Source organism: Dipodomys ordii, unplaced genomic scaffold (assembly GCF_000151885.1).
Source record: "Dipodomys ordii isolate 6190 unplaced genomic scaffold, Dord_2.0 Scaffold135, whole genome shotgun sequence".
NCBI lineage: Eukaryota > Metazoa > Chordata > Mammalia > Rodentia > Heteromyidae > Dipodomys > Dipodomys ordii.
Window position 1 is genome coordinate 3,832,359 of NW_012267351.1, and position 24,080 is coordinate 3,856,438.

Genomic DNA, 24,080 nt, shown 5'->3' on the forward strand with positions numbered 1-24,080 from the left:
CCACCCAAGCTTTATTGTTAAGAGGGAAGTGTTCAGTTCTGTTACCCAAAATAGCTTAGTCCTCAGTGTCAGGCTTTGAAAAAACCCAGTAAAAAGTATCTTTATTATGTTTAAAAAAGTTTCTCTATGATGACACATTAATAATACAAAAATACTTTGAATACTACATTGGTCTTCTTCCCCCCCAAGACCTCTTGTAACACTACACTAGAATATGTGATCTTTGGATTCTGAAAAACCAGTGGCTAAAGTAGGAACTAAAAGTTTTTTCTTGAGAGGCGTTTGGAATAGACAGCCAGTTTTCTTTGGATTCAGACTAGGTACAGTGAAAAATGCAAAAAAAAAAAAAAAAAAATTAAGGCTCAGGATTGAAGCTTGGCTCAAAAATGTTAAAGTGGCTTGTGGTGAAAATCATGTCCACCACTAGAGGTTTCTGGGCTCCTGGGTTTTAGTTGTGATGGTTCTTCCTGCAGCCCCGTAAGGAAATGCAAGCTGGCCTAGTCTGCATACTGGATAGGCTTTGCAGGCGTAGGGCCAGTGTCTGTCTGCTCATAGCTGCCCAGAAGCTGGCTCAACTAACTGATGGGGATGAGGTGGACGTGGAAGTGAAAAGATTAATAAGCGGAGATGTGTAATTTGAAATAAAACCAGACACCCTCTATACCCACATTTGCTTGCTGGGGGGGGGAGGGGGCAGGTTATTCCTGTTGCCTGGACTCATAGGCCTAATTCCATTTGCTCCTTTCTTGCAAGCTTGAGAACATGGTGAGAGGCTTCTTCTGGTCCAGCTTAGGAGTAGCAGCTGGTTTGTTGTAAACAGCTTCTCAATCCCCATGAGAAGCATTGTCATCTTGAGCTTTGTGGTTGACACTGCATGTGTTTGCTATTAACAGGTCATTCTTGGTCCATGAAGTGTCTGGCATAGGAGGGTGTGGCAGAAGGGACATGAGTCATTTGTAGAGAAGGTCCAGCCCATCTATGTCCTACAGCAAAAAAAAAGAAAAGGGAGGGGAGGAGGAAGGGCATCTGGCTAGCATAGCGGGTGATAAGAAGAGATGTGGGCTGCTATAGGCCCCAGAATGCCCTGAATGAGATGACAACACAGATCTGATCCCAACTGCTTGAGCAGTTTGAATTGATAGCCCAGGTCAGGTTCAGGCAGATGTGAAGCTTCTGAAAGCTTCCGAGCTGGGACCTTGTCTGGTTTCCATGTGATTTGGATCTCTGCAGCTTCCTCCCAGGTTTGGGGTGCACTCTGTGCATGCTAAGCCGCCTGTCTCAGAGACTCCTGCTGCTGTACTTGTGTACACGGAAAGGTGCTGTGGCGGGGGACCTGGGAGGGCTCGGGGCCTGGGAGGCTGAGAGCAGCAGAGAGGCCTGAGGATGTTGGTGCTGGCTCCATAGGGCCAGCAAGCAGTTCTGTGGGGAAGCGGGGCAGCAGAAGGTATGAGGGTGAGTCCTGGGGAACGGGGGACCCGGGGCAGCCTAGAGCACTGTCATCGGAAGGAACGGGGCTGGGGTAGCGGCCTTCTCCGGGTAAGTACCGAATGCATTTCTTTTTCCTCCTAGGAATAGTGAAGAGAGTTATCTGTAAATAGAGGGTGAATTCATAGTCATACACCACAACCAAAAAAATTGCTGATCTTGCTCAGGTCTGGCTGCTGCTCTTTTGTCTGCCCTCCCCCATGGCTTGAGTGACATGCTTGTACCCCTCAGGCTTGCATCTACCTCTTGGACTGACCCAGGGCATGTGCAATTCTCATGACCACCACCAGGTGGCAGAGGGAACTTGAATGGGCCGGCATGCTGTGGCTCTGCTTTTCCAGCATCTGCTTCGTGTTTGTGGGATTCTGATCTGCAGGCTGACTAGTCTCCAGTCCCTAGAACTAGGCTTAAGAGAAGAAGAAATGGGTAATGGCTCTCGCCTGTTACCAACTTAAGAATTCTCTAGGCCAGTTTGTCTTTAAGCATAAACTGGTTTAGTTGGTTGCAAAGCTTGAACTCAAGTCTAGGTGCTGTTGCTGAGTTTTTGACTCAAGGTTAGCATTCTATCACTTTGAGCCATAGCACCACTTCTGGTTTTCTGGTGGTTAATTGGAGAGAAGTCTCACGGATTTTTCTGCCTGGGCTGGCTTCAAACCATGAGCCTCAGATCTCAGTCTCCTGAGTGGTTAGGATTATAGGCATGAGCCTGGGGTGCCTGGCTTTGTTTTTTCCTCAAGTGCTGTGGTTTGCACTCAGGGTCTAGCCCTTACTTGGCTTAGTTCGCTACATGGTTGACTGCCTCTGGTCTCAGTCCTGCTAGGCCTTGCCTGACCTAAATGTGGTAACTATGCACTTAGTGGGTATGACCTTTTCTTTTTGTCAGTCATGGGGCTTGAACTCTGGGCTTGGGCACCATCCTTGCACTCTCCAGCTCAAAGCAAGCGCTCTATTGCTTGAGCCACAGCGCCACTTCCAGTTTTCTAGTGGTTTATTGGAGATGAGAGTCTCACGGACTTTGCTGCCCAGGCTGGCTTTGAACTGTGATCCTCAGCTCTCAGCCTCCTAAGTAGCTAGGATGATAGGCATGAGCCACTGGTGCCTGACTCCACGTTATTTCTTAAAGCATACAAGTTGGGCACCATGGGACCCGTTAGCTACAACAGCCCAGGGATACCGCTGCTCCCCACTTAGCCCTCTGGTCTAAGATAGCAAGTCACATGACAGGCAGCCAGGTTATTTGGACAGTCAGTGTTCTTGCCTTGCTTTTCTTAGCGCACTTTATCAGCAGGGATCCCATTTCAGAGGCCCATGCCACCTGAGTTGTGTATTTGTCTGCTAAGGACTTGCTAGATCTGGCTGGCACCAGAGCCACCTGCCTTTCCTTCTGCTTAGAATATTTTGTCCCTCCACTTGTTGATCTCCACCAGGTGTGTGGTGGTCTCATTCATTGGGGATGCCTGGGGAGGGGCCTGAGGGGCCAAAGGAGGGAACTGCAGGCCCAGCAGAACGTAGGCAGTTGGGGAAGCAGCTTGAAGCAAAGGGAGAGTGATGGTGGGGACAAACCCACCTGCAGGGGCCACACCAATCCATCTGCTGGTTGAGGCCAAAGCGAGCACGACACTTCTTAGGCGAGCCAGGGTCTGCTCACAGCCATGGCAGAGGGGCGGGCGGGGCAGGGCAGAGCAGAGCAGAGGGCGAGCAGGCAGGCAGCAGGGCAGAGCAGGGCCCAGAACGAAGAGGTAATATCAGTGTTAGCCAGTTACAGATACCCCAGAGCCCCCACAGAAAGAATGGACATTTCCATGGCACAGCTAGCCTCAGTGGGGATCTGGGGGGGCCTAGAGCAAGATACAGAAAAGGTATCACCCAGCTGGGCAGAAAAGTCAGTGGGAAGAATGAAGTGGCAAGGTGGTCTACTCGAGCAGGCTTCCAGGGCCCCTTTCAGCATGGAGGCTCCACAAGAGCCCAGAAAATGCCTGTGAGGAAGTCCATCCACCGCAACTACCTGCCCACTTTATCCATTTGTTATTGCCACCCACATTCCCTTGAGGGATAAGGCCGTTTGCTGTGTCTGCACTCCACACTTGAGATGGACATCAGGGCCATTCCTATCGTCAAAGGGCTTTGGGAGGGTTCCCTGCCTCTCAGCACACCACCTGCTTACACACATTGCTTCTGCTGGTAATCCCTGGGGCATGGAGACTTGAAGGTGCACTTGTCTATAAGGACCTGTGTCCAGAAGGCTCGAGGCTGGGTGCTCTGCCCCTCCCCTCATGGTTCTTTGGAAAGGGGGACAGGGGGAGGACATTCTGTTGCTGCAGCAAGACCTCACCTGTGTTGGACTCTTGATGCTTTTCTCTTGACCGCCTCTTCTTCTTTCCCTGAAGGGAATGAAAAGATGCTCAGATGTGGGATGGAGAAAGTGCCCTGGCCTGCTGCTTAGCCAGCTGCTCCTGGAACTCTGGGCAGAGTCCCGCCTATCTTGAGGTGTGTTTTTCTGATTGTGGCTCTTGCCAGGCTGTTGTGGGGGTTACACCTGGAGGATTCTTCCTCTCCCAATCTGATCAAGTTGGAGCAAACGAGCTCCAGATGTTCCCTCATCTGCCCATGTGGCCCAACCCCACGCTGGGGCAGCAGGCCCATCGGGAATGCATTCTGCAGGGGACAGGATGTGTGGCTTGCCTTCGCAGCAGCTGCTGTGCTCTTCCAGTAAAACCATGGAGCCCCTGGGTGCTCTACCTCGTGTGTCTCATTAGGACAGCAGTTCTGCTCTCTGATTGGACAGCAGCCTGGCAAACGGTATCTCGGAAGGCTCCCCGACCCAGCCTGTGGCTTATCTTTAGTCACTCACATAATTGTCCCGTGCCGACCAGCCTGGGTATAGCTGCATGTGAAGCTGCCTTTCCTTGCGGGCCAGCTCATAATACTTAGCTTGCTCTTCTCGAGACAGTGCATGCCACTGCAGTAGGAAAGAGGGGCAAGATGGGGGTACATCAGGGAGTCCACAGGCTGCAGCATGGTGAAGGGATTCGGGGGTCATCCTTGCCAGCCCACTTGCCCATGGCCTCACCCTGCGGCCCAGGATCTGATTGATGGCGGCACTCTCCTTGAGTGTGCATTCTGCAATGACCTTGGCTCGCATCTCCTTCATGTACAGCATAAAGGCGTTCAAGGGCTTCTTGATGGTTGGCTTCTTAGCCTCCTTCTCTGCCTTAGACTCTGTCTGTGTTTTCCTGAGGATACAGATTGCTGAAGAGCTGCCCTCTGCCCCTGGTGGCCATCCCATAGCGCCTCACCCTCCTCTGGTGTGAAGTGTATACCAAGGTTTACAAACGACAGCACTGAGGTGCCACAGAGACGATAGCCAGGGAGAAGCAGGCATACAGACTTCCCCCATCTGTTTTCTTTTGGCCTGGTCCTGGGGCTTGAATTTAAGGGCCTGGATGCCACCCCTCAGCTTTTATGCTCAAGGCGAGCGCTCCACCACTTGAGCTGCACATCTCCATTTCTGGCTTTTTTGGTAGTTGACTGGAGAGGAGTCTCATGAGATTTTCCTGACCAAGTTGACCTCAAATCAAATGAAGGATCCTCTCATCTCAGCCTCCTGAATAACTAGGATTCTAAGTGTGAGCCACCACTGCGGCTAGCCCCTCTCCTCCTGGCCCAAATAAAAATGTTTTTACTATCCACCCTTTCCTGCTACTGAAAGCCCCAGTCCCAGTGCGTGTCTTGTCATCCTAGGAAGCCAGTCCAGGGCAGGAACATCTGTGAAGATTCTTTTTATTAAACCAGCAAAAAGCTGTACGTGAGGCTATGGCTCAAGTGGAAGAGCACTAATATGAGGCCGTGATCATCATAGGGAAGAAAAAAAAAATCAGCCAGGCAGTAGCTCATGCCACAAGATGGCAGAGCCAGGGGCCTGTTGGTAGCTGCCAGGAAGTCTGTCTTGGGCGTGAAGGCATAGATATTGAGTGATCAAATAGATCTGCTGACTGCCCGTCCACCCCCCCCCCACACACACACACACATCCTGGGGTGTTCTTACTCACAGAGTTCGGTCATAGGGCTGCAGCTCCTGCTTCCCTGAGGGTGGCACAATGGCCGGGTGAGGGATGGCTGCCGGATGACCCGGAACACCTGAGCCCAGCATCAGGGATGGGTGAGTGAACCTGGCGGCAGGAGGGGGTTAACACTGAGCCAGACTTCGGGCATACCAAGGTCCTGCAGTGCCCGAAGACACAGGTGAACAGATACCCACCCCACCGGCTTGACACACAGGCGATACACAAACCCTGCTCTCGACACACTGCAGACGCTGCAAAACTGTACGGCTGCTGCTCAGAGTTGCTGAGTCCCAAACAGCACTGAGTCTGTCCCCTCCTTGTTCGGGAGCCTACAGTGGTCCCATGGGCCTCCGCGCTCTAACCCTAAGCCCCTCTCATGACCTAGAATGTTCCTGGCTCACTCCTGCTGAACTTTCCCCCACAGTTCACAGTTCCCAGACTCAAATCCTGCCTGAGCTCCTTGCTGAGATCTCTCCATCTGCTGCTTCCTTTCACTCCCAGCCAGCTCCAGCTAGTATAATTCTCCCTGCCTCTCTGAGGAAACCACCATTCCCATGATCCTTTCCCTGTCTGGACTGGGGTCTGAGTGTTCCCCAGCAGCTTGTGTCCACACTTCCCTCCCTGCGCTGAGCTGCAAGTGGCAGCTGCCATTCCTTGTCTGAGCCCATTCCCCTCACCTCACTGCTGTGGGGAGAACGGTCCTGTCCCTCGCTGCTTGCACAGGTGTGCAATCCCTTGAAGGGCAGCACTAAGGGGGGGGTGGGGGGGAGTGGTGTAAAAGACATTGCCCCGATCAGATCAGGGTACAGAACTCTAGTGTAAAGTTAACCGTGTGCGTGCACTGTTGTCCTGGCTCTGCAGAGGCCTCAGACTCCCACTACCTTTGTTTTCAGGCACAGAGTAGCAGACACAGATGGACACAGGGTAAGCACAGCCCTGTGTGGGCACTGAAGCCTGGGAGACAGAAGCAGGAGCCTGGCTACCAGCAGGGAACTCACCTGGGGTAGGGGGCGCCAGGGGCTGCGGGAGGGGCAGGGAAGTGCTGTCTATATCCGCAGGAAGGGGACAGGGGGTAGAGAGGAGGGCTGGGCCTGTGTTTGGGAGAGACAGCTGTTAGGAGCCTGGCAGCCAGCCAGCCATGAGGAAGGACGTTCACACCTTACTGGGCCTGACCAATACAGTCTTCAAGACAAATGGACCTCCTTACTCAGATGCACTTCCAGCCTCTGCCACCAGTGGGAAATTTCCGCGCCACCTATTTCTTCCTCTCAGCTGTACTGGCGTTCCCAGCCTTGGATTCGCGTGTGAGTCTCCTCCCAGGACCCAGTTCGACAGACTTCCTGGGCCTCCCAGCTGCCTTCTTAAGTTTCCTTGACAGTTAGGCTGATAACCTAGGCCAGAGCCTTTGCAGATGTCTGAACTGCTTTTCCGCCCCCAACTTGCCTGCTCCACTCCTGGTCATCCATCCATCCCAAGTGGAATGAGACCCCTCTGGGTCCCTATCATCCCTGTCATTGTCTGGCTTCTTGCCTGGGTCACCCACCTGGCAAACCAGTTCTGAGCAGGCAGAAACCTAAGTATCAATCAGCTTTCAGTAGTGCTTCTTTGCATCCAGAACCCTGTGTGGCCTACTGCAAGGCTCACTGCAGAGAGAGCTAACCCACTCCTCTCCTGGCAGCCATGGGCTGCCCAGCGGGACCCCAGGACACAGGGCGGCTGCTCCTCCTATGCTTAAAGCTTTAGTGGCTAAACTTCCTCTGCAGGCTCAAGGCTCTTGGTTTTTGTTTTGTCGGTTGTGGGTCTTGAACTATGGGCCTGGGCGCAGTGTAAAGCTAGCGCTCTACCACTTGAGCCACAGTGCCGCTTCCAGTTTTCTGATGGTTAATTGAAGAGTCTCAAGGATTTTTTTTTTTGGGGGGGGTCGTTTGTGCTCTGAGCACTCTTGCCCCATCGTGCTGCCGAGGGTGCTTGGAGAGAGTCCTGCCTTGCATTTAAAGTGGAGCTCTGTCCAAAGGAGCAGCGTGCCGATCATGAAAAGCAAGTGGGAAGGGGCAGGCACTCTTGTGGCCTTCCCTGCCTTCCTGGGAAGTCAGTCTTTCCTGTTCTCCCTGGGTGACTGCGCGGCCCAGAGCAGTTAGAGATCTGCCTTGGTCACACAGGCCAAGGAGTTAAAGACCATGTAGCTTGCAGAGGGCAGATTCCAGCTGAGAAACACCCTTGGGCCCAGTCAAGCCCAACTGGGGGTTAGGATCCTTTGTCCTGGCCTTGTAATTGAGCCTCCAAAGGGGCTGGTCACCACATAAACAAAGGGCTGATGCCTCAAGCAACTCCAGAACCACCAGCCTCTGATGGCTGTCCATTCTGTCCTCTCCCTGCTCTGGCCTACCTTCATTTTCTCTCAAACTTGCATGGCTCTAGAGGTCTCCAAGCCAACTGGGGAATGCCCAGAGGTGAGAGGACCACAAGGCCCCTCGCAGAGCTGCTGGCCGGCCTGTGCTGTCTACACCGCAGCGCACTTGGTGTAGAAGGATGGGCATGGAAGGGCAGGTCTGGTCCATCCAGCCTGCAGCGCTCCTTTCCCACGGGGCCCACACTCACCAGCTCACGGTGTGGGGGAGCTGTCCCATGCTGCCTGAGGTCAAAGAGTAGAATCCAGAGAGGTCAGGGGTCTGCAGCGGCCTATGAACTATAGAAAGAATCAGGTAAGTGCTAAGCCTGGCTGGTGGTGATTTCAGCAGCATACTAGAGCTTCTGATGGCTCATTCTACGACCCCACCCCTCTCTGTGAGGGCTTTACACATCATGATTTGTTCAGGGCTATCCTCGCACGTACAGTGGCCTAAGAGGTAAGGGGACCCAGGGCAAGGCAGTGGGGTGACTTGTCTATGGAACCCCTCAAGAGTGAGAGGCTAGGTGGCACTCTCCCGGGCCCCCTGCTGATCTGCAGCTGGCTGTGTCCTGCTGCAGGCTCCAGCCTGGCTTTCTGAGCAGAAGGCCTGCAGGAACCTGGCCTGGGGAGCCAGGGCTCCACCCAGCCCTGGGGTTGAGTCAGCAGCTTTCCCACAGCTGACAATGGTAGATTTCAGAATGACTTGGGCTGGGACTGAGGTGAATCAGCCATCACAACCACCACTTTCCATTTTCTTGTTGGGGGAGGCGGAGGCTGCAGCTCTGGGTTATCAGAGGTGCACAGATGGTGGCCGCTCAGATGCTAATGGCTGGGGGTCACTCACACGAACCTCCCACCCCAGCCTGAAGCCTTCACATTCTTTTTTTGGGGGTCCAGTCATGGGGCCTGAACTCTGGGCCTGGGCGCTGTCCCTCAGCTCATCAGCTCAAGGCTAGCGCTCTACCACTTGAGCCACAGCGCCACTTCCGGCTTTTTTCTTTTGACAAGCACTCTACCACTGAGCCACCTTCCCAGCCCCAGCCTTCACATTCTTAAGACAGGCCCTGGGTTTGCACAGCCAGTTACAAAGCGGGCCAAGCTACCCAGTCTCAGAAGTCAGACCTTGGGCCTCAGGCTCTGGTCTCATCAGGCCCCCTGCCCCACGCCAGGCCCACCATACCTTGCTTCTGGCTGATGTCTGTAGGGGTGGGCGTGGGGTGTGGACTGCTGAAATGCTCGTAGAGAGGAGAGAGTTGGGGGACTCCATGGTGGGGCTGACTGGCTTTGTGCTGAAAAATAAGGAGGGGAAATGAGCCTGGAGAGGCGGAGGGGGTAGGGGGCTGGGAGGCAGGATGTGGGCTGCTCAAGGTGGAGGGCGCCGCTCCATCCTGTGTCGTGGTGGTGTTCTCCAGTGCACTTGGCCCCCGCCCCCTGACTCTGCCTGAGCAGGCATACCTAGGCCCCGGGTGCTCGATCTGGGAGGCCAGTGGATCATCTGCAAGACTGCACACAGCCACCATTCCCAGGCAGCAGCGCCTGGCACTCTTTCCTCCAGGAAAGGACCTCTGGGCCCTGTCACTTGGAAGGTGTGAGGCCCGGCTCCCTGCAGGACCACCGGTGCTGCCCAGCCCCCACTCTTATGGTTTTCTTAATACCACAGGACTCTTACTTTTCACACAGTTGAGAGGTTGGTTCTCAGTCAAGAGATGAGTCAGTCATCTGTTGATGGGGAAGGAGGCTAGGAAGAGGGCTCCACACACAACCTAGCCACAGGGAGACACTGCCAGACCCGAGGCCCATTTCTCCACGTGCTCAGGGCGTATAAACCTACTACCATCGAGCTCTGCTTCCCAGCTAGAGGCGTGTGAGGATGGCACTGGCTGAAAGCATGGAGGAGTGATCTCTGACACGTGGACATCTCTGACCAAGAAAACAGGCTGCGTGGTCTGCCTCACCCCAGACTCCTGACTGGATTTCTTAGGATCTCCAGTTCCCTTTACTGGTAATAAATTGCAACCTGGCTACTGGGGACTCCGGGTAAGGAGAGAAAAAGTTAATTTCTCCCATCTGGAATCCTTCCCATTCTCCCTGCAACGCACGGTCAGCCAACCTGTCAAGGTTCCCAGCGATGTCCACCATCCTGGACCCAGTGGGCAATTGTTTTCATTTTACCCACCCTGGCATCAGGCAGTTGCCGGCTCCCTCCTTGAGCCATTCTTGGCCTTTGTCACTTTCCCAACTTCCCTTCCAGGCCCTGGGTTCAAACATGCTCACCTAATGATCCCACTCTCAGTGGGCCCCCCTCAAACTCAACAGAGCCAAACCAGAACCCCCTTAAGCTTTCTGCTCATATACAGGCCCTGTCTTCCTCAGCTCAGGGCCTCTCATCCCCGAGAGGGAGTATCAGTCCCCTCCACCTCACTGGGCACAGGTGGGAAGTCCAGCTAGAGTTTGGGGGAGCCATCGATTGCTGCGGGGCAACAAAAGTAGGGAACTTACTGGGAATCTTGAAGGCCTTGTTATCTGCTAGGACACAGGCCATCGCCGGCTGGACAGATAGCAGCAGGCCTTGTGCCCCGTGGGAAAGCACCCCGCCACTCATGCAGGGTGCAGGACTAGGCAAGGCTGCAGTGCAGCCCATGACTGCTATGTGGGTGCTGAGGGGGAGCCGTGGGCTGGTCCTGCCTCCCCTGGGAGTCTGCCACCCAGCACAGGGGGATTCAGAGAACCCACCGGCAGCTCGAGGTCTTTGGGAGGCCAGGCCGCCAGGGAAGGCACTGAGGCCTGGCCAGTCCTTCCCACGGTCACACAGGCTGTGGCTGGGCCTGGCCCAGCCCCCCCCCCCCCCCGCCTAGTAGTGGTAGCCAGGGGAACCTCTGGCACAGGACCTCTGGCCCCCTGAAGCCGGCGGAACGTCCCGCTCCAGAGCTCCACGCACAGGGCTGTTCCAGGACCTCCCAGACAACATGGTGGGGTCCTCCAGGACACTCAGGGACAGGCGCTTCCCTTCCTCCCAAGGGCAAGGAGGCAGGCCTGGGGTGACTGTCCCCACCAGGCCCTGAGCACATCAACAGGGCAGAGGAGTGAGCTCAGAGTGGGGCATGCAGCGTGCTCACAGGGGCAGGCGCACAGATGCGTGGATGACTCCTAGTGGACTGTTCGGATCAGGAGACCCCAAAACCCCTGCTCTCCCACCAGCCTGTGGCCCCACCAGGACAGATCCAGGATTCATTCAGACTCCAGGGCTGAGACGCTGTTGTTCTGGTCAGTTCTTGTCTAGCCTCTACCCAGTGGCCAGGTGATAGGCCCTGCCCAGCAGGGCTGGCCCCTCCTGCCGCTGCTCACCCAGGTCTGTGACCCCAACTCTAGCTCCCCGCTAAGAATTCCCCACTCTGGGGCCTCTCGGCAGGCAGGCAGCAGGAGGTGAACGTGGGGCTCTCCTGACAGGTCTCCTGCTTCTTGGCCCTCAGGTTGGGCCGGGCTTCCCCCCCGCATACACACTTATGCAGGCTCAGGTGCAAAATGAGCAGAGTGGGCATTTTCCCTGCAGACCCGCAGGGGCTGCTGTGTTCCACGCAGAGCGGCCGGTGAGCGCCCAGTTCCCGCCCCACCGCCAGCAGAGAAACCCCCTCGCGGCTGACAGTTGACTCTGAAAACCCCCAAGCGCCTGAGCCCCACACTTTCCCAGCCAAGAAAGTTGCTGCTTCCTCTTGGCTCCAGCCTGAAGGGTGGGAGAGCCTGTGAGGCCCAACCAGGCCCTTCTATGAACGCCTTCCCGGGGATAAGCACCCCCTCCAAAATACGGCGGGGTCCACCAGCAGGCACAAGCCATCGGGGTGCGTGACTGAGCTGCCAAGTACCAGCCAAGGAATGTCTGCAAGTCTGCCAACAGCCACCGAGCATCAGACATTCCTTAACCCAACCGGTGAGGGGCACAGTTACTAGCCCCACTGACAGATGGGGAGACTGAGGCATGGCTCCTCTGGGATGCCACCCTCTGACCCCTGTGAGCAGAACAGCGCAAGGCTGTGTCAGTCCTAAGCTCAGTCTCTCCCTTCCCTAGCCTGGCTGATCTGTGCCAGCGCTTCTCAGATCCCCTCTGGGACCTCCAGGACCAGGGAGTTCTCCTGGCAGTGCATGGCCCACAGAGCAGCCAGATCTGCTTCGGGTCCCCCGGGGAGTGTGGTTCTCCATGGTCATCTTTGTCCTCAGCACACTCACCAAAGAGACTCCCCGGAGCCTCTGCATGCCCACCCGACTCGGCTGCCACCCACGCCCCTCCTCAGGTGAGGAGCTCCCTGTGGGCACAATGGCAGAGCCACCCCTTAAACCCTGTGTTCCCTCCAAGGTGATACCCCAATATACTGACCCCTGTGTCTGGGGTTGTGCCCTGAATTGCTTTTCACTGCATAGACCAGGCCCTCGAAGTGGGGACTCTAGCAGTGTGGGGGCTTGGGGACTCAGGGAGAACATGGCAGGCCCGGAGCAAGTGAGGGCCAGGCACAGGGTCGCAGCAAGCCAGAGCTTGGAGAGCATCCAGGCTCAGCCTACCTAGCACCTGAGACACCTCCCCCCACCCCCACGCTCTCCTGCCTGCGGGTCTGAGTCAGGAGGAGCAGCTTGGGAAGATCTGGGTTGCCACTCACCCTTTCTGGAAAAACACTAGGCCCACATTGGACACAGTAAGTGCCAGCTGGTTGCTCCCTCAGCACAACTCCCCGAACAACTGAAATGGCGGCTCACACCTGTCATCCTAGCTACTCAGGAGGCTGAGATCTGAGCATCACAGTTCAAAGCCAGCCTGGGCAAGGAAACTCCAGAAAACTGGAAGTGGTGCTGTGGCTCAAGTGGTGGAGCACTCACCTTGAGCTGAAGAGCTGAGGGACAGTGCCCAGGACCAGAGTTCAGGCCCCACGACCATCCAGAAAAAGAAAAAAAAGCCGCCTTGGGGGTCTTATTTCTTCCCCCCACTTTGCAGGAGCCAGTATTGGCCCACATCAGTCCTGGGAGCCCCATCATGCAGCCCTGGGGGGGGGGGACACTGGGTGGAACTGCACAGATGCTCTGGACTCTGGCTAGCCTGGGGCCCCGGGGAAGAAATGCCCAGGGACAGGCAGGCTCCTGGGCTTTCCCAAAGGATGCGCCAGCCTTGATCCATGCAGGTACGCATGCCCCAACACACAGAGAGGGCAAGTCGGAGCCCTGCTCAGGCCCTTCATCCTGAGCCCAGGACACGGTGCTCTCCAGAGGACCGGCCTAGAGTGTTGGCCACGGCCCCAGGCTGGGAATGGCCGGGCCACACCCTTGTGGACCAGGAGCTTCATCCCACCTGCTGGCCGCAAAGCCACTGCGGCAGTCCCCCAGCACCTGGCCTGACATCAGCTAACAGGCCCTGCAGGGCACTGGTGGGGACTAAAGCGCCCCCCCATGCAGCTTGGCAAGCCACACCCCTGTAGAGGGCCAGCATTCGCTCACTTGCACAGCCCCTCCTCCCGTGTGGGGACGCCCCTGGGACAGGATGTTTTTAGGAGGAAAGTAAGACGCTTCCGGAGCTGCTGCAGCAAGCTGCTAGTTGACATCAGCAAGCTGCTGCTCCTGGCCAGGCATCCCATTCGCCCAGGCCCTGGTGCAGGCCGGAGCCTGGCTGAGGGAAGAGGAGAACCAGGCTCTGGAGGGAACGTGGCGAGGGTGTGGCACTGCGGGAAGAGAAGGCCGGGCCTAGCCGAGGAGGGCCAGGTGTCCAGCAGCATCCTTTGGGGTTCTTGACCAGACTCCCCACTTCAGCCACAGGCCTCACAGGCACCCCTGTGGCTGGCAGCAGCTGCCCAAAACCAACCTAGAAACAAGCTGGCCGGCTGCGTGCCTCGATCTCCCCACCTGAACTCACCCTTGCGTGCACAGGTCTGGCCTGAACCCTCCATGATGGCCGTGGCTGGAAGGGTGGACGCACTACCCCGGAAGGCCAGGAGGGCTGGCCAGGCGAGGCCTTGGGCTCTGTGCGGTCTGTGTCTGGCAGTTTATCCACAAGCTAACAAGACGAGGCCCAGCCAACAGCTGCTGGAGGCTCCCACCCTCGCCCCCACCCCAGTGTGGGCACGGGAAGGGGCGGGACTGCACCCACGGCCAGCAGGGCCCTTGGAAGCAGAGGCCTGAGCAAGGCTGAGGTGGGGCGTCAGACACACGCCTGGTATAACAGTGTGGGTGCAGGGCAGAGGGTGAATCGCCCAACTCCCGCGGGCTGAGCAGGGAAAGGATGGTACAGGGAGCCAGGAGGCTGCAGCTCTCTAGCAAATATATGCTGCCCAGGGGGCAAGGGAGCACTGTGGACGAGCTGAAGCCAGCCCAGGCAGGAGCGAGACTCATCTCCAATGAACCACCAGAAAACCAGAAGTGGCGCTGTGGCTCAAGTGGTAGAGCGCTCGCCTTGAGCTGAAGAGCTCGGGGACAGCGCCCAGGACTTGAGTTAAGCCCCACGACCGACCCAAAAAAAAAAAAAAGCCCAAAGCGAGTGTGTCCTTGGTCAAAGACTTTCCAGGAAAGCCGGCTCTGTGCCAAGTCAAGATGCTGGCCGTCCACTTCCTTGGGACCATCAGGCTAGACTGCTGAACCTCTCATGAAGTGGGGTGGCCAGAGTGAGGCAGAAGCCCCCAGTGAGGCTGCAGACAGCTCCGGGAGCCATTCCCAGCGATCCGCACCAGGCTCAGAGCGTTTGCTGTGGACTGTTCCCAGCCAGCCTTCAAGGACATTCACGACTCTTTCCCACATGGCATTTCTTCCGCAGAGCCTAAGTGCTGCTCTCCCCCAACCAACTCGGCCCTCTTCCTGGCCTGCACCGCATCCAGCCCCACACATGCTAGAACAAACTGGACAGGACAGCAAGGAGCGCTGATTTGTGGGCTGCTAGCATGTCTGAGCCTCAGTTTTCCCCATCTGGAGAATGGGGCAACAGTAGCACCTACTTGCTCAGCTTCTGCACAGGCCTGGCTCTGGGGAAGCTCTAGATACATTGTGGCTACTGTTCTTTCAACAACTGTTTGCTGAGCACTTACTCTGGGCCGGACTCTGAGCTGTGGCAAAGGGCCACATGTGGCCTGGACCTTCTAGAGCGTCACTGGACCTTTTGGATCCAAACTACCATACCATCCCTGGAAGCTCCCACACCTGAACCTGGCCTCCAGCATTCGTGGCCTCGGGCCTTGCTGCTTCCGCTAGCCCCTCTGGCTGGGCGGCTCCCAGGGCCGCACACTGCTTCAAAGCCAGCCAGCTCGCTCTGGGGTGGCTGCCGCAGGAGGCCAGCCCCGCCTGGACCCTGGCTGCGTCTCAGCCTCTGAGGCCCACCCACCCTCTGCCTGCCTGGCCACCAGGCTGGCCACAGAGCCATCTGATCTGAATGAAGCCTCCAACTTAATGACTTTCATGCTGCTTTCTGAAAACACAATGTAATTTTCTTAAACACCCTATGATTTCCTTTGATAGCTACAAAGCTGCTCCCGAGCCCATAAGCATGTTTATTTTTAGGGAAAAGAGCGGTTTTGCAGTTGGTCACAGAGACCATAGGGAACGCACAGAAAGCCAGGCAGAAGAGCGGCTCCTGCTCCTCACCCAAGCCCAGGGCCCGGGGCAGACCTGCCCTTCTCCCCCACCCTGCCGGTGGTCAAACCGATCTTTAGCTAATTGGGGGGGGGGGAGCCTCTTCCTGGGTCCCCTTCCACCTTGCTGGGGCTTGGTGGCTTCGCTAGGAGCTTGCCCCGACAACTCTGGGCAGAGCCCTGTCGGGCACAGGCCCTGAGGCTACGCTACGCGCTCAGGCCGAAGCCGACATTCTGCCTGTGGTGAGGCCTCAAGGCCCGAAGCCCAGACTCAGCCAGCGAGATCTGTGCCTAGATAGCGCCTGGGGCAGGGGCTGCCCACGCTGCTGCGTGGGTGTGGCACTGCCAGTCCTGGCTCCCCGGGAGAGGCGGCGGCGGCCTGGCGGCCGGTGGGTGGGTGTGCGTGCGTGTGCGTGCGTGCAGAGGTCAGCTGGGCCCCGCCAGTGCGGGGCGTGCTCCGGGCGTGGCTATTTTTAGGTTCCCAGGCTTTCATGTGGCCGCATGATGTGGAGTTTACAAAGCATCAGTAATGCGTCTCAGATGGCGGCCCGGCACACCAGGAGGCTGGGCCGCAGCCACCACGGCCAAGGCAGAGTTACTCCGAGTCCCAAGCCTGGGCTCCATCACCTGCTCCCCCCCCTCCTGACCACCCTTCCACTCGACGGCAGCCAGACCCAGCCAGTCCCCCCCACCCCCCTGCACCAGGCCCACCCAACCGGCGGGTCTGTCTATCCAATCTGGACCTCACAAGCCTTAACTAGCTCACCCCCTCATCTCCCCCCACTCCATCACTGGTGACAGATTTGCTAGAGGGTCACATGGGACGCTTCCTTCTCCCCCAGCCCCAGCCGGGAAATCTGGCTTTTCTAGCAGGAGGCCATTTGCCACCACTGGCACCCAGGCCAGCTCAGACAACGTGGGGGGGGACAGCCCGCACCCCCCTGCTCCTAGGGCCCTGTCTGCCCGCCCATGCCCGCGGCCTCGGCTGCACACGTCATCTGGAAGCAGACGGTGTGGGGCAGACAGCTCCTCGCCGCCCGCCCGCCCGCCCGGGAGACGGGGCCGGGAGGAAGCGCATTTGGCAGCCAGGCCGCTTCCTCTGATCTCCGGGGCGTGCTGGCTGGGGAGACGCGGCTGCGGGGTGAAGCCTATGTCACCAGGCTGCCTCCGGGCTGCGGCACTAGGGTGCAGACCAGGCAGGCAGAAGCGGCCGGGGACCCCCCCCCCCAGCTGACAGATGCCCTCCAGCCCTGGTTCCCGCACAACTGGGGCCCAGAGGTGTGGGGGGGCAAGCGCCGCCGGGCTGGGGCTGTGGGGGTCTGCACCCCGGGCTGCTCTCCCCCAGGCAGAAGGCGGTGAACTGCCTAAGGAAGAAGCCGGCCCCGGGGGTCCTGGGAGAGGAAGGGCTGGCCAGGGGCGCTTGGGTTGCAGTGAGAGGAAATCAGCAATGCCCACCCTGGGGTGGGTCCTGGGCCCGCACTGGCCAGCGCCCTGGGGTCTCCCCAGCGTGAGGCCTGACCTCTGCCCTTGGTCTGCTCGCATTCCTCCAGCCCGCCCCGCCCCGCCCCTGCATGTCCAACTCAAACCATCTGCGGTGGGCACCGCCCTGGCCGTCCCCGCTGCCAACTCGCCCCACATACTGCCAGCCTTCCTGGGCTCTAGAACCAGCGCCGCCTGGGCACCAAGGCTGCGTGCTGGCGACTCGCCAGCCTCGCCTCGTGCCCTGGGCTTGGGTCGGAGCCCACGCTCCTCGGGGCGTCTCTCTCCTCGGCTGCGCTGTACCCCACCCCAGCGTCCTCCTGCTCCCCCTTCCCCAGGCTCCTTTCCAGAAGCCTCGCCAGCTGTCCCCCAGCCTCTCTCTCCCCCACCCCCCGCAGCATTCTGCCTTGCTAGCGCCCAGTTCTGGGTGGGCAGAGGTTTGGCTTGGCCAAACCAGGCCGAGAACACAGGAGGGATTCTGAGGGTCACCTAAGCTTCCTTCCCAGAGTCCCGTACAATGGGAGGCCTCCAACCCAGCTTGGAGAGTGTGGGTGCCAGCCAGACACCCCACATCCACTGTGCCGTTCCACGCCCCAGCAGCCCAGGGAGGGCGGGCGACACTTCACCTTCTGGTGGGGAGCAGGTGGGGCCGTGCGCACAGGCCCCGCTCCCGGGGCCTCTTCTGGCCTGGCCGGCCCCATTGATAGGAGGGCCCCAGAGAGCACAGCACCTTACTGCGGGAGGGGAAGGGCGTTCCTGTGACCCCCACAAAGCACCTGTTTCCTTCAGCGCAGCCTTGTTTGTACACAGGGACAGGAAGCGCAGTCTCAGGCGCGTGGGGTGTGCCCCTGGCTCCGGGACCGCAGGGAGGAGGCTGGGGGACAGCGGCTCAATGTTGCCCCTTCTCCCCCAGGGGGGTCTGGGCCCACCCTGGCCTCAGCAGTGATGTGACTTTGCACCAGTACCCTGGAGTCCCGGCCACCCCCATCCTGCAGGGGGCAGAGGGTGGGCTGAGGCCTCAGGAGACCACAGGGCCCCTCACCCCTGGCTCCCTCCTTTAGCTGCGCTCAACGTGGTAGAGGCCGAGCCGAAATGAATGCCTTAGGTGTTGGCTGGAGAAACCACCTTGAGGGAACCCTGGCGGGGCTGAGATAGAAAGTCCTAGTGAGCCAGGCACCGGCGGCTCATGCCTGTAATCCTAGCTACACAGGAGGCTGCGATCTAAGGAGTGCAGCTCCAAACCAGCCCAGTGCAAGAAAGCCAGGAGACTCACCTCCAACGAACCACCAAATAGCCGGGCGTGGAGCCGCAGCGCAGGTGGTAGAGAATTCATCTTAAGCGAAAGCGCACCTGCACACACACCGTAGCAGATCCGACCCACACACGCAGGCTCTTTGTTGGCCTGAGGAATGCCCATCTGCGCACCCCAAAACTGCAGCCATGCCACCCTATCCCCAGAACAGAGCGGGGCAGGAAGCCAGCTCAAAGCAGAGTCCCAACTTGGGAGCAAGGCTGCAGACTGCCCAAATGCCACTGCTTCCCGAGTCAACAAAGAAGAGCCATTTAAGATTACTTAGGGAGCGCTGGCTAAGTGGTAGAGCGCTTGCCTAGCATGCATGAAGCCCTGGGTTCGATTCCTCAGTACCACATACACAGAAAAGACCAGAAATGGCACTGTGGCTCAAGTGGGAGGGAGTTAGCCTTGAACAAATGAAGCCCAGGGACAGTGCCCAGGCCCTGAGTTCAAGTCCCAGGACTGGCAAAAAAAAAAGATAAAGATAAGATCCCTTAGCTCCCATCACGCAGCACAAAGCTGAGGAGTAAAGAGCAGCCAAGACTCATCCCTGCTGCCAGGGCCCTGCCAGGGCGAGCCCACCGCACAGGCCCAAACCCACAGGCAATTGAGGCAGCAGAATTCCGGCCCTGCTTCCTCTTACTTCCTCAGCCCCGATTCTCTCATATTATGCTCCAGGAAAATCATCTCAATGGAAACCAAGAAGCATTACAGCCTGACTGGACACCAGAGAGACAGCAGAGCAAGCCCTAAGAGACGTCTAAGGCCCTTTATATTGTTGCTGTTGTCGGTTGTGGGGCTTGAACTCAGGGCCTGGACACTGTTCCTAGGCTCTTTGGCTCAAGGCTAGCGCTCTACCACTTTGAACCACAGCCCCACTTCCGGTTTTCTGGAGATAAGAACCTCACGGGCTTTCCTGCCCAGGCTGGCTTTTAACCAGGATCCTCAGATCTCAACTTACAGGCAAGAGCCACCTGCTGACGGGCTCCCTCTCGTTTCCTTACATTCTGTACAAGGGTTTTACGTGGGTGAGGAAGGGGAGTTGCTTTTGAAATAAATCTTTGGGATGAGAAAGAATTCTCAGGATGGAGGAGCAGCTATGGCTCCCACTGTGGCTTAGAGATAAGTACTTTTCCCAACCATCTGGGTGAAGGACAGGCACAGTGGCTCAAGTTTATAATCCTACCTACTTGGGAAGTAGAGATCTGGAGGGTCTCAGTTCAAAGCCAACCTGGGGGGGGGGGAAGTTATCAAGACCCTATCTCAGTAAACAAGCCGGACGTGGTGATACACGTCTGTAATCCCAGCTAAGCAGGAGGCATAGAGGTAGGAGGACGACAGACTGAGGCCAGCCTGGGGAAAAGCTTCAGAGATGAAAAATAGCCTAAGGCAAAATGGCCTAGAGGTACTGCTTAAGGGTTAGCAAGTTATGGCCTGGAGTTCAATTCCTAGTATTGCCTCATCACTAAAAAAAGAATCTGTGGGCGAGGTCAGGTAGCAAGCGAGGGCTGGTGCACCTGAGCCCCAAGGTCCAGCCACGCAGTCTCTGAGAACATGGAGAGCTACAGCGTCTAGACGGATTCCAGGCGGGCCTTGTCCCCAAGCCAGGGCCAGCCGAGTCAAAACAGCACAGGAGAAAGCCAACCGGACCCCAGCTCGGGGCCCCAGGGTGCCTCTCTGGCAAAGCTTAAGCAGAGGAGGGCGGCTCAGTAGCCCATTTGCTCAGACGAGGAAACCAGGGCCTGGCCACGGCTCAGCGTGGTAAGTGTCTCGTAAAGCGATGCGATTACCTTGCCCTGAAGAGCTGCGGTGGGCAAGACAATCTGGGGCCCGAGGGGCGGGGCACGGGAGGGGGTCACAGAACGCTTCCTGGGAGGGTGACATCTGAAGAAAGCTCCGAAGGAGGAATGAAAAGGTGGCACTTTGGTGAAGAGCTGTGGAAGACAGTGGGAAGCTCAAAGAGGAGGGGCAAAGGTCCTGAGGTCAGAAACCTACCAGGAGAGAGAGGGGGACGGTCAAGGCCCAGCACTCAGGCGGGGGTGAACGGTTTGGACAACGGAAGGCACTAGAGGGGTAACCTTAAGGTTTGTCTGGAGGGGCTGGGCGCTGGTGGCTCACGCCTGTCATCCTGGCTACTCAGGAGGCTGAGATCTGAGGATCGCGGTTCAAAGCCAGCCTGGGTAGGAAAGTCCGTGAGACTCTTATCTCCAATGAACCACCAGAAAACCAGAAGTGGCGCTGTGGCTCAAGTGGTAGAGCGCGCACCTTAAGCTGAAGAGCTGAGGGACAGCGCCCAGGCCCAGAGTTCAAGCCATAACAACAACAGATTTGCCTGGAGGGAAGCTCAGGCTGTTGGACAAGCAGCAGCCTGGACGGTGCGGCTCAGGTCACCCTACCCCACAGCCGGGGCTGGAGCCAGCTCTGCGCGGGACGCCTGCAGCCAAGCCTCTTTGATAGCTCGCCTCGCTGGGGTCTACTCACCGCTTAGCTGGAGACTCCCCCAAATCTAGGGAATGGCCTGCTGCCCGATGCCCTCTTCACAGGTCTACTCCACCCTGAGTGGTGCTCAGCCTCCGCTCCCTGCCAGCAAGACCCCTTCTGGGGGACAGGGGCGCCACACATGGCCTCAGCCCCTGCGTGCCCAGGGCTCCTTCACACAGCCCTCACCCGAACCTCAACGCAGCGACGCACAGGCGAGACCCCAGCGTGAGTCCCCGCCTCCCCCAGGTTCCCCACACGGGGGCTGCTGCTTGTTGCTCCTGACAACCCCCCCCCAACACAGGGACAAGGAAATGTATAATTCATACCCCCCAAAAGGGCGCCATGTTAAAATGCACCATTTAGTGGCTTTTTGTTTAAGGCTGTATAACTGCCATCTCTGTAATTCGGAATCCCCAAAAGAACCCACTAACGGTCATTACCCATCATCATCAACATCGTCGTATCTTCATCCTCCTCCTCCTCCTCGCAGCCCTGGCAATCACTAATCGACTTTCCGCCTTTGTCTGTCCTGGCCATTTCATGTGAATGGCAAAAGGCTCAGGCCCAGGCCACACAGGAGCAATGCTGCCCATGCAACAGCCGGCTTCTCCCTAAGGAATACTGCCTTACAGGTCCCAGAATCCCCAAGTCCGGCCTACGACCAGTGCATAGCGCCGCACCCCCCACCCTCCCCACCCCAGGTCTCAAAGCAGAGAAGACAAAACAAAAATCAGGCCACACTACTTTTACCTGCTATGCAATGTAACTATGGGGTTTGCTCAAAAGAGGCGCCCCTCTATTCATGGACCTCTCGCCTACCCAGGGTCCCCCCTACCACAGGCCTGTCTCCATCCCAGCCCGGCAGAGCAGCAGAGGCCAGTAGTGGGAGCAGGGAGGAGCACCAGCGGGACACATGGGACACACAGCCAGGAACTGCTGAAACTTGTGTTTTTCTACATGGTGGCGGCCAGGCCATAGGGCTGATCCTGACTGTGGGAGTCTAGTGTCCACCCACTCTTGGACTGAATACTGACTGGTCCCATCACCCACACCCTTAAACAGAAGGAGGCTCTCTGTCTCTGGGTATTCTCTTGCTGCTAGCCCAAGGCTGTAAGAGGAACTCTGAATTGCTGCCTGCCCCCTGCCAGGAAACTCCTAGGGCCTAGTTGTTTGGGTTTTTGTCAGTTGTGGGGCTTGAACTCAGGGCCTGGACACTGACCTTGCGCTTTTTCTGTTCAAGGCTAGCACTCTACCACTTTGAGCCACAGCACCACTTCCAGTTTTCTGGTGGTTAACTGGGGATAAGAGTCACACAGACTTTCCTGCCTGGGCTGGCTTTGAACCATGATCCTCAGATCTCAGCCTCCTGAGTAGCTAGGATTATAGGCGTGAGCCACCAGTGCTGCCAGCTGGACCTAGGTTTTTAACTAGTAACCATGACCACTGTGACCCTACGCTCAGTCCAAGCAACACCTGCCAGCATTTTACAGTGTGTCAACTGGCCCTAAATCTATGGGTTTAGACCTTACAGGGGATCCTAAAATCTCTTGTTAACCATCTGCTGGGGCAGGGGGTAGGCCTCAGGGTTGGGGAGCCCCCTCCCCATAGGCTTAGAAGGGAACCACCTCATGAGCCCAGACACCCCAGGGAAGCAAGTCAGGCCAACCAACGTACTTGGATAACAGATGAAGAAACGGGGTCCAGAGGATGAGTCCATTGCTAAGTCAGCTGTCTCCCAGGTTTTCCACTCAGGCTTCTGGAGAGCAGCCTGTATCTGCTTTCTTACCTCCCACCAACTTTGGCAGGAAACGGCTCTCACCACAGTGCTCACTCCTCATCTGAAACAGCCTCACAGATGCCCTTTCCTTGGTCTGGGTGGACCCCATCATGAGCTGCCCGTGGCCCCACCTGTACTGGGCTTCCATTACACCAGCAGTTACTCATCAGAAACCTCCAAGCCTTCCACGTGCCCTCACCCTTAACTTCGGGCCACCTTTAGACAGTCTGAAACGCTGTGCAGCTGTGCTGCTATGCTGTTCTCACTCGGCCTCATCCCGGTTTATCTACACCCGAGAGCAAAGAGGCCTGACTTGTGGTGATGGTGCAAAGATCCCAAAGTTCTGGGTAGTTAAAAAGATTCAACTAGCCGGGCGCTGGTGGCTCACGCCTGTAATCCTAGCTACTCAGGAGGCTGAGATCTGAGGATTGTGATTCAAAGCCAACCTGGGGAAGAAAAGACCATGAGACTCTGATCTCCAATTAACCACCAGAAAACTGGAAGTGGTGTTGTGGCTCAAGTGGTAGTGAGGTCATCTTGAACTGAAGAGCTGAGGGGCAGCGCCCAGGCCCAGAGTTCAAGCCCCACGACCGACCGACAAAAAAAAAAAAAATTAATCAACTCCTGTTCAATGAGACAGTCCTTGCCAATAGACACCACTGACTGACCCATTCCTGATGCCTATGAGCGCAAGCCAGCCTGCTCAGAACCCACTTGGTACTGGGGCCTTCTGCCAGAAGGACACACTCAAGCCAGTCATGACACAGGTGAGGGGAACTCTCTACTCCTACACAACTAGGAACCAAACAGAGGAGCAAACTCTCCTGCCTCTTCCTCCAAGACCGAGGCTGAGAAAGCTAACTCTGCACACAACCTTCCTCTCAGGAGGGAGTGGGTCCACTGTTTTCTTGAGAAGATCCACCCCAGAACCCAGGGCCCCCAAACCTGCTTGTGAGCAAGCTGGGAAGACAAAAGCCAACAGCCAGTGGGCAAGAGGTGATGACCCCAGGCAGAGCCCCTCCTTCCCGCAGTAACAGCGTTCTTTGGGTTTTTAGATGAGGGGTGAGGGGAACAGCACGGAATTGTCATCCTCTTAGGCAGAAGTCACTTTCTTGCCCAAGTTTCGGCCTGTAGCAGGGCACAGGCTGGCAGGCTGCTGGGGGGGGGGATGGTCACTTACCAGCGGGGGCTGCGGCTGGGGGGGCTGCCCGGCTCCCGAGTGCGGTGGGTAGTGCATGAGCAGATTGAAGGCGGAGTAGACCGTCTCTTTGTACATGACGCTGGAGCACTCAGGGGCCTTCAGGCCTGGAAAAACCACAGCTGGGTCAGACACCAGCCGGGGCAGCTGCTGAGCTGCAGGCTGTGGTCTGCTCTTGAAAGAAAAATCATCATCCAAATGAGGATTGCCAAGGGATCCCCTTCAAGTCCGTGCCTGGCTGGGGAACCGGCGGAGGGTGTTGCCAGGTGCCAAGTGGTTGGGAGAAGAACCCCCGCGCGTGTCCAGGCCTCCCCACCTCAGCCC

At 57.3% G+C, this 24,080-nt stretch overlaps 1 protein-coding gene across 15 annotated transcripts; it reads right to left on the reverse strand.

Moving 5' to 3' along the window:
- Window positions 1–62: 62 nt before the first annotated feature.
- Window positions 63–23,971, reverse strand: Tcf7 (transcription factor 7 (T-cell specific, HMG-box)). Of its 15 annotated transcripts, XM_013030992.1 has the most exons (11): window positions 23,739–23,834; window positions 9,119–9,227; window positions 8,148–8,235; window positions 6,548–6,640; window positions 5,535–5,654; window positions 4,556–4,718; window positions 4,337–4,444; window positions 3,818–3,866; window positions 3,053–3,125; window positions 1,545–1,565; window positions 63–916 (listed from the first exon to the last, which is right to left on the reverse strand). In XM_013030992.1, the coding sequence occupies exons 1-11, from the start codon at window positions 23,832–23,834 to the stop codon at window positions 895–897; spliced, it is 942 nt and encodes a 313-aa protein (XP_012886446.1). In that variant the 3' UTR covers window positions 63–894. The 15 variants fall into 15 exon arrangements, with proteins under 15 accessions (XP_012886446.1, XP_012886447.1, XP_012886449.1 ...); XM_013030993.1 differs by lacking the exon at window positions 3,053–3,125; XM_013030995.1 differs by lacking the exon at window positions 3,053–3,125 and having other exon boundaries at window positions 63–983.
- Window positions 23,972–24,080: the final 109 nt, after the last annotated feature.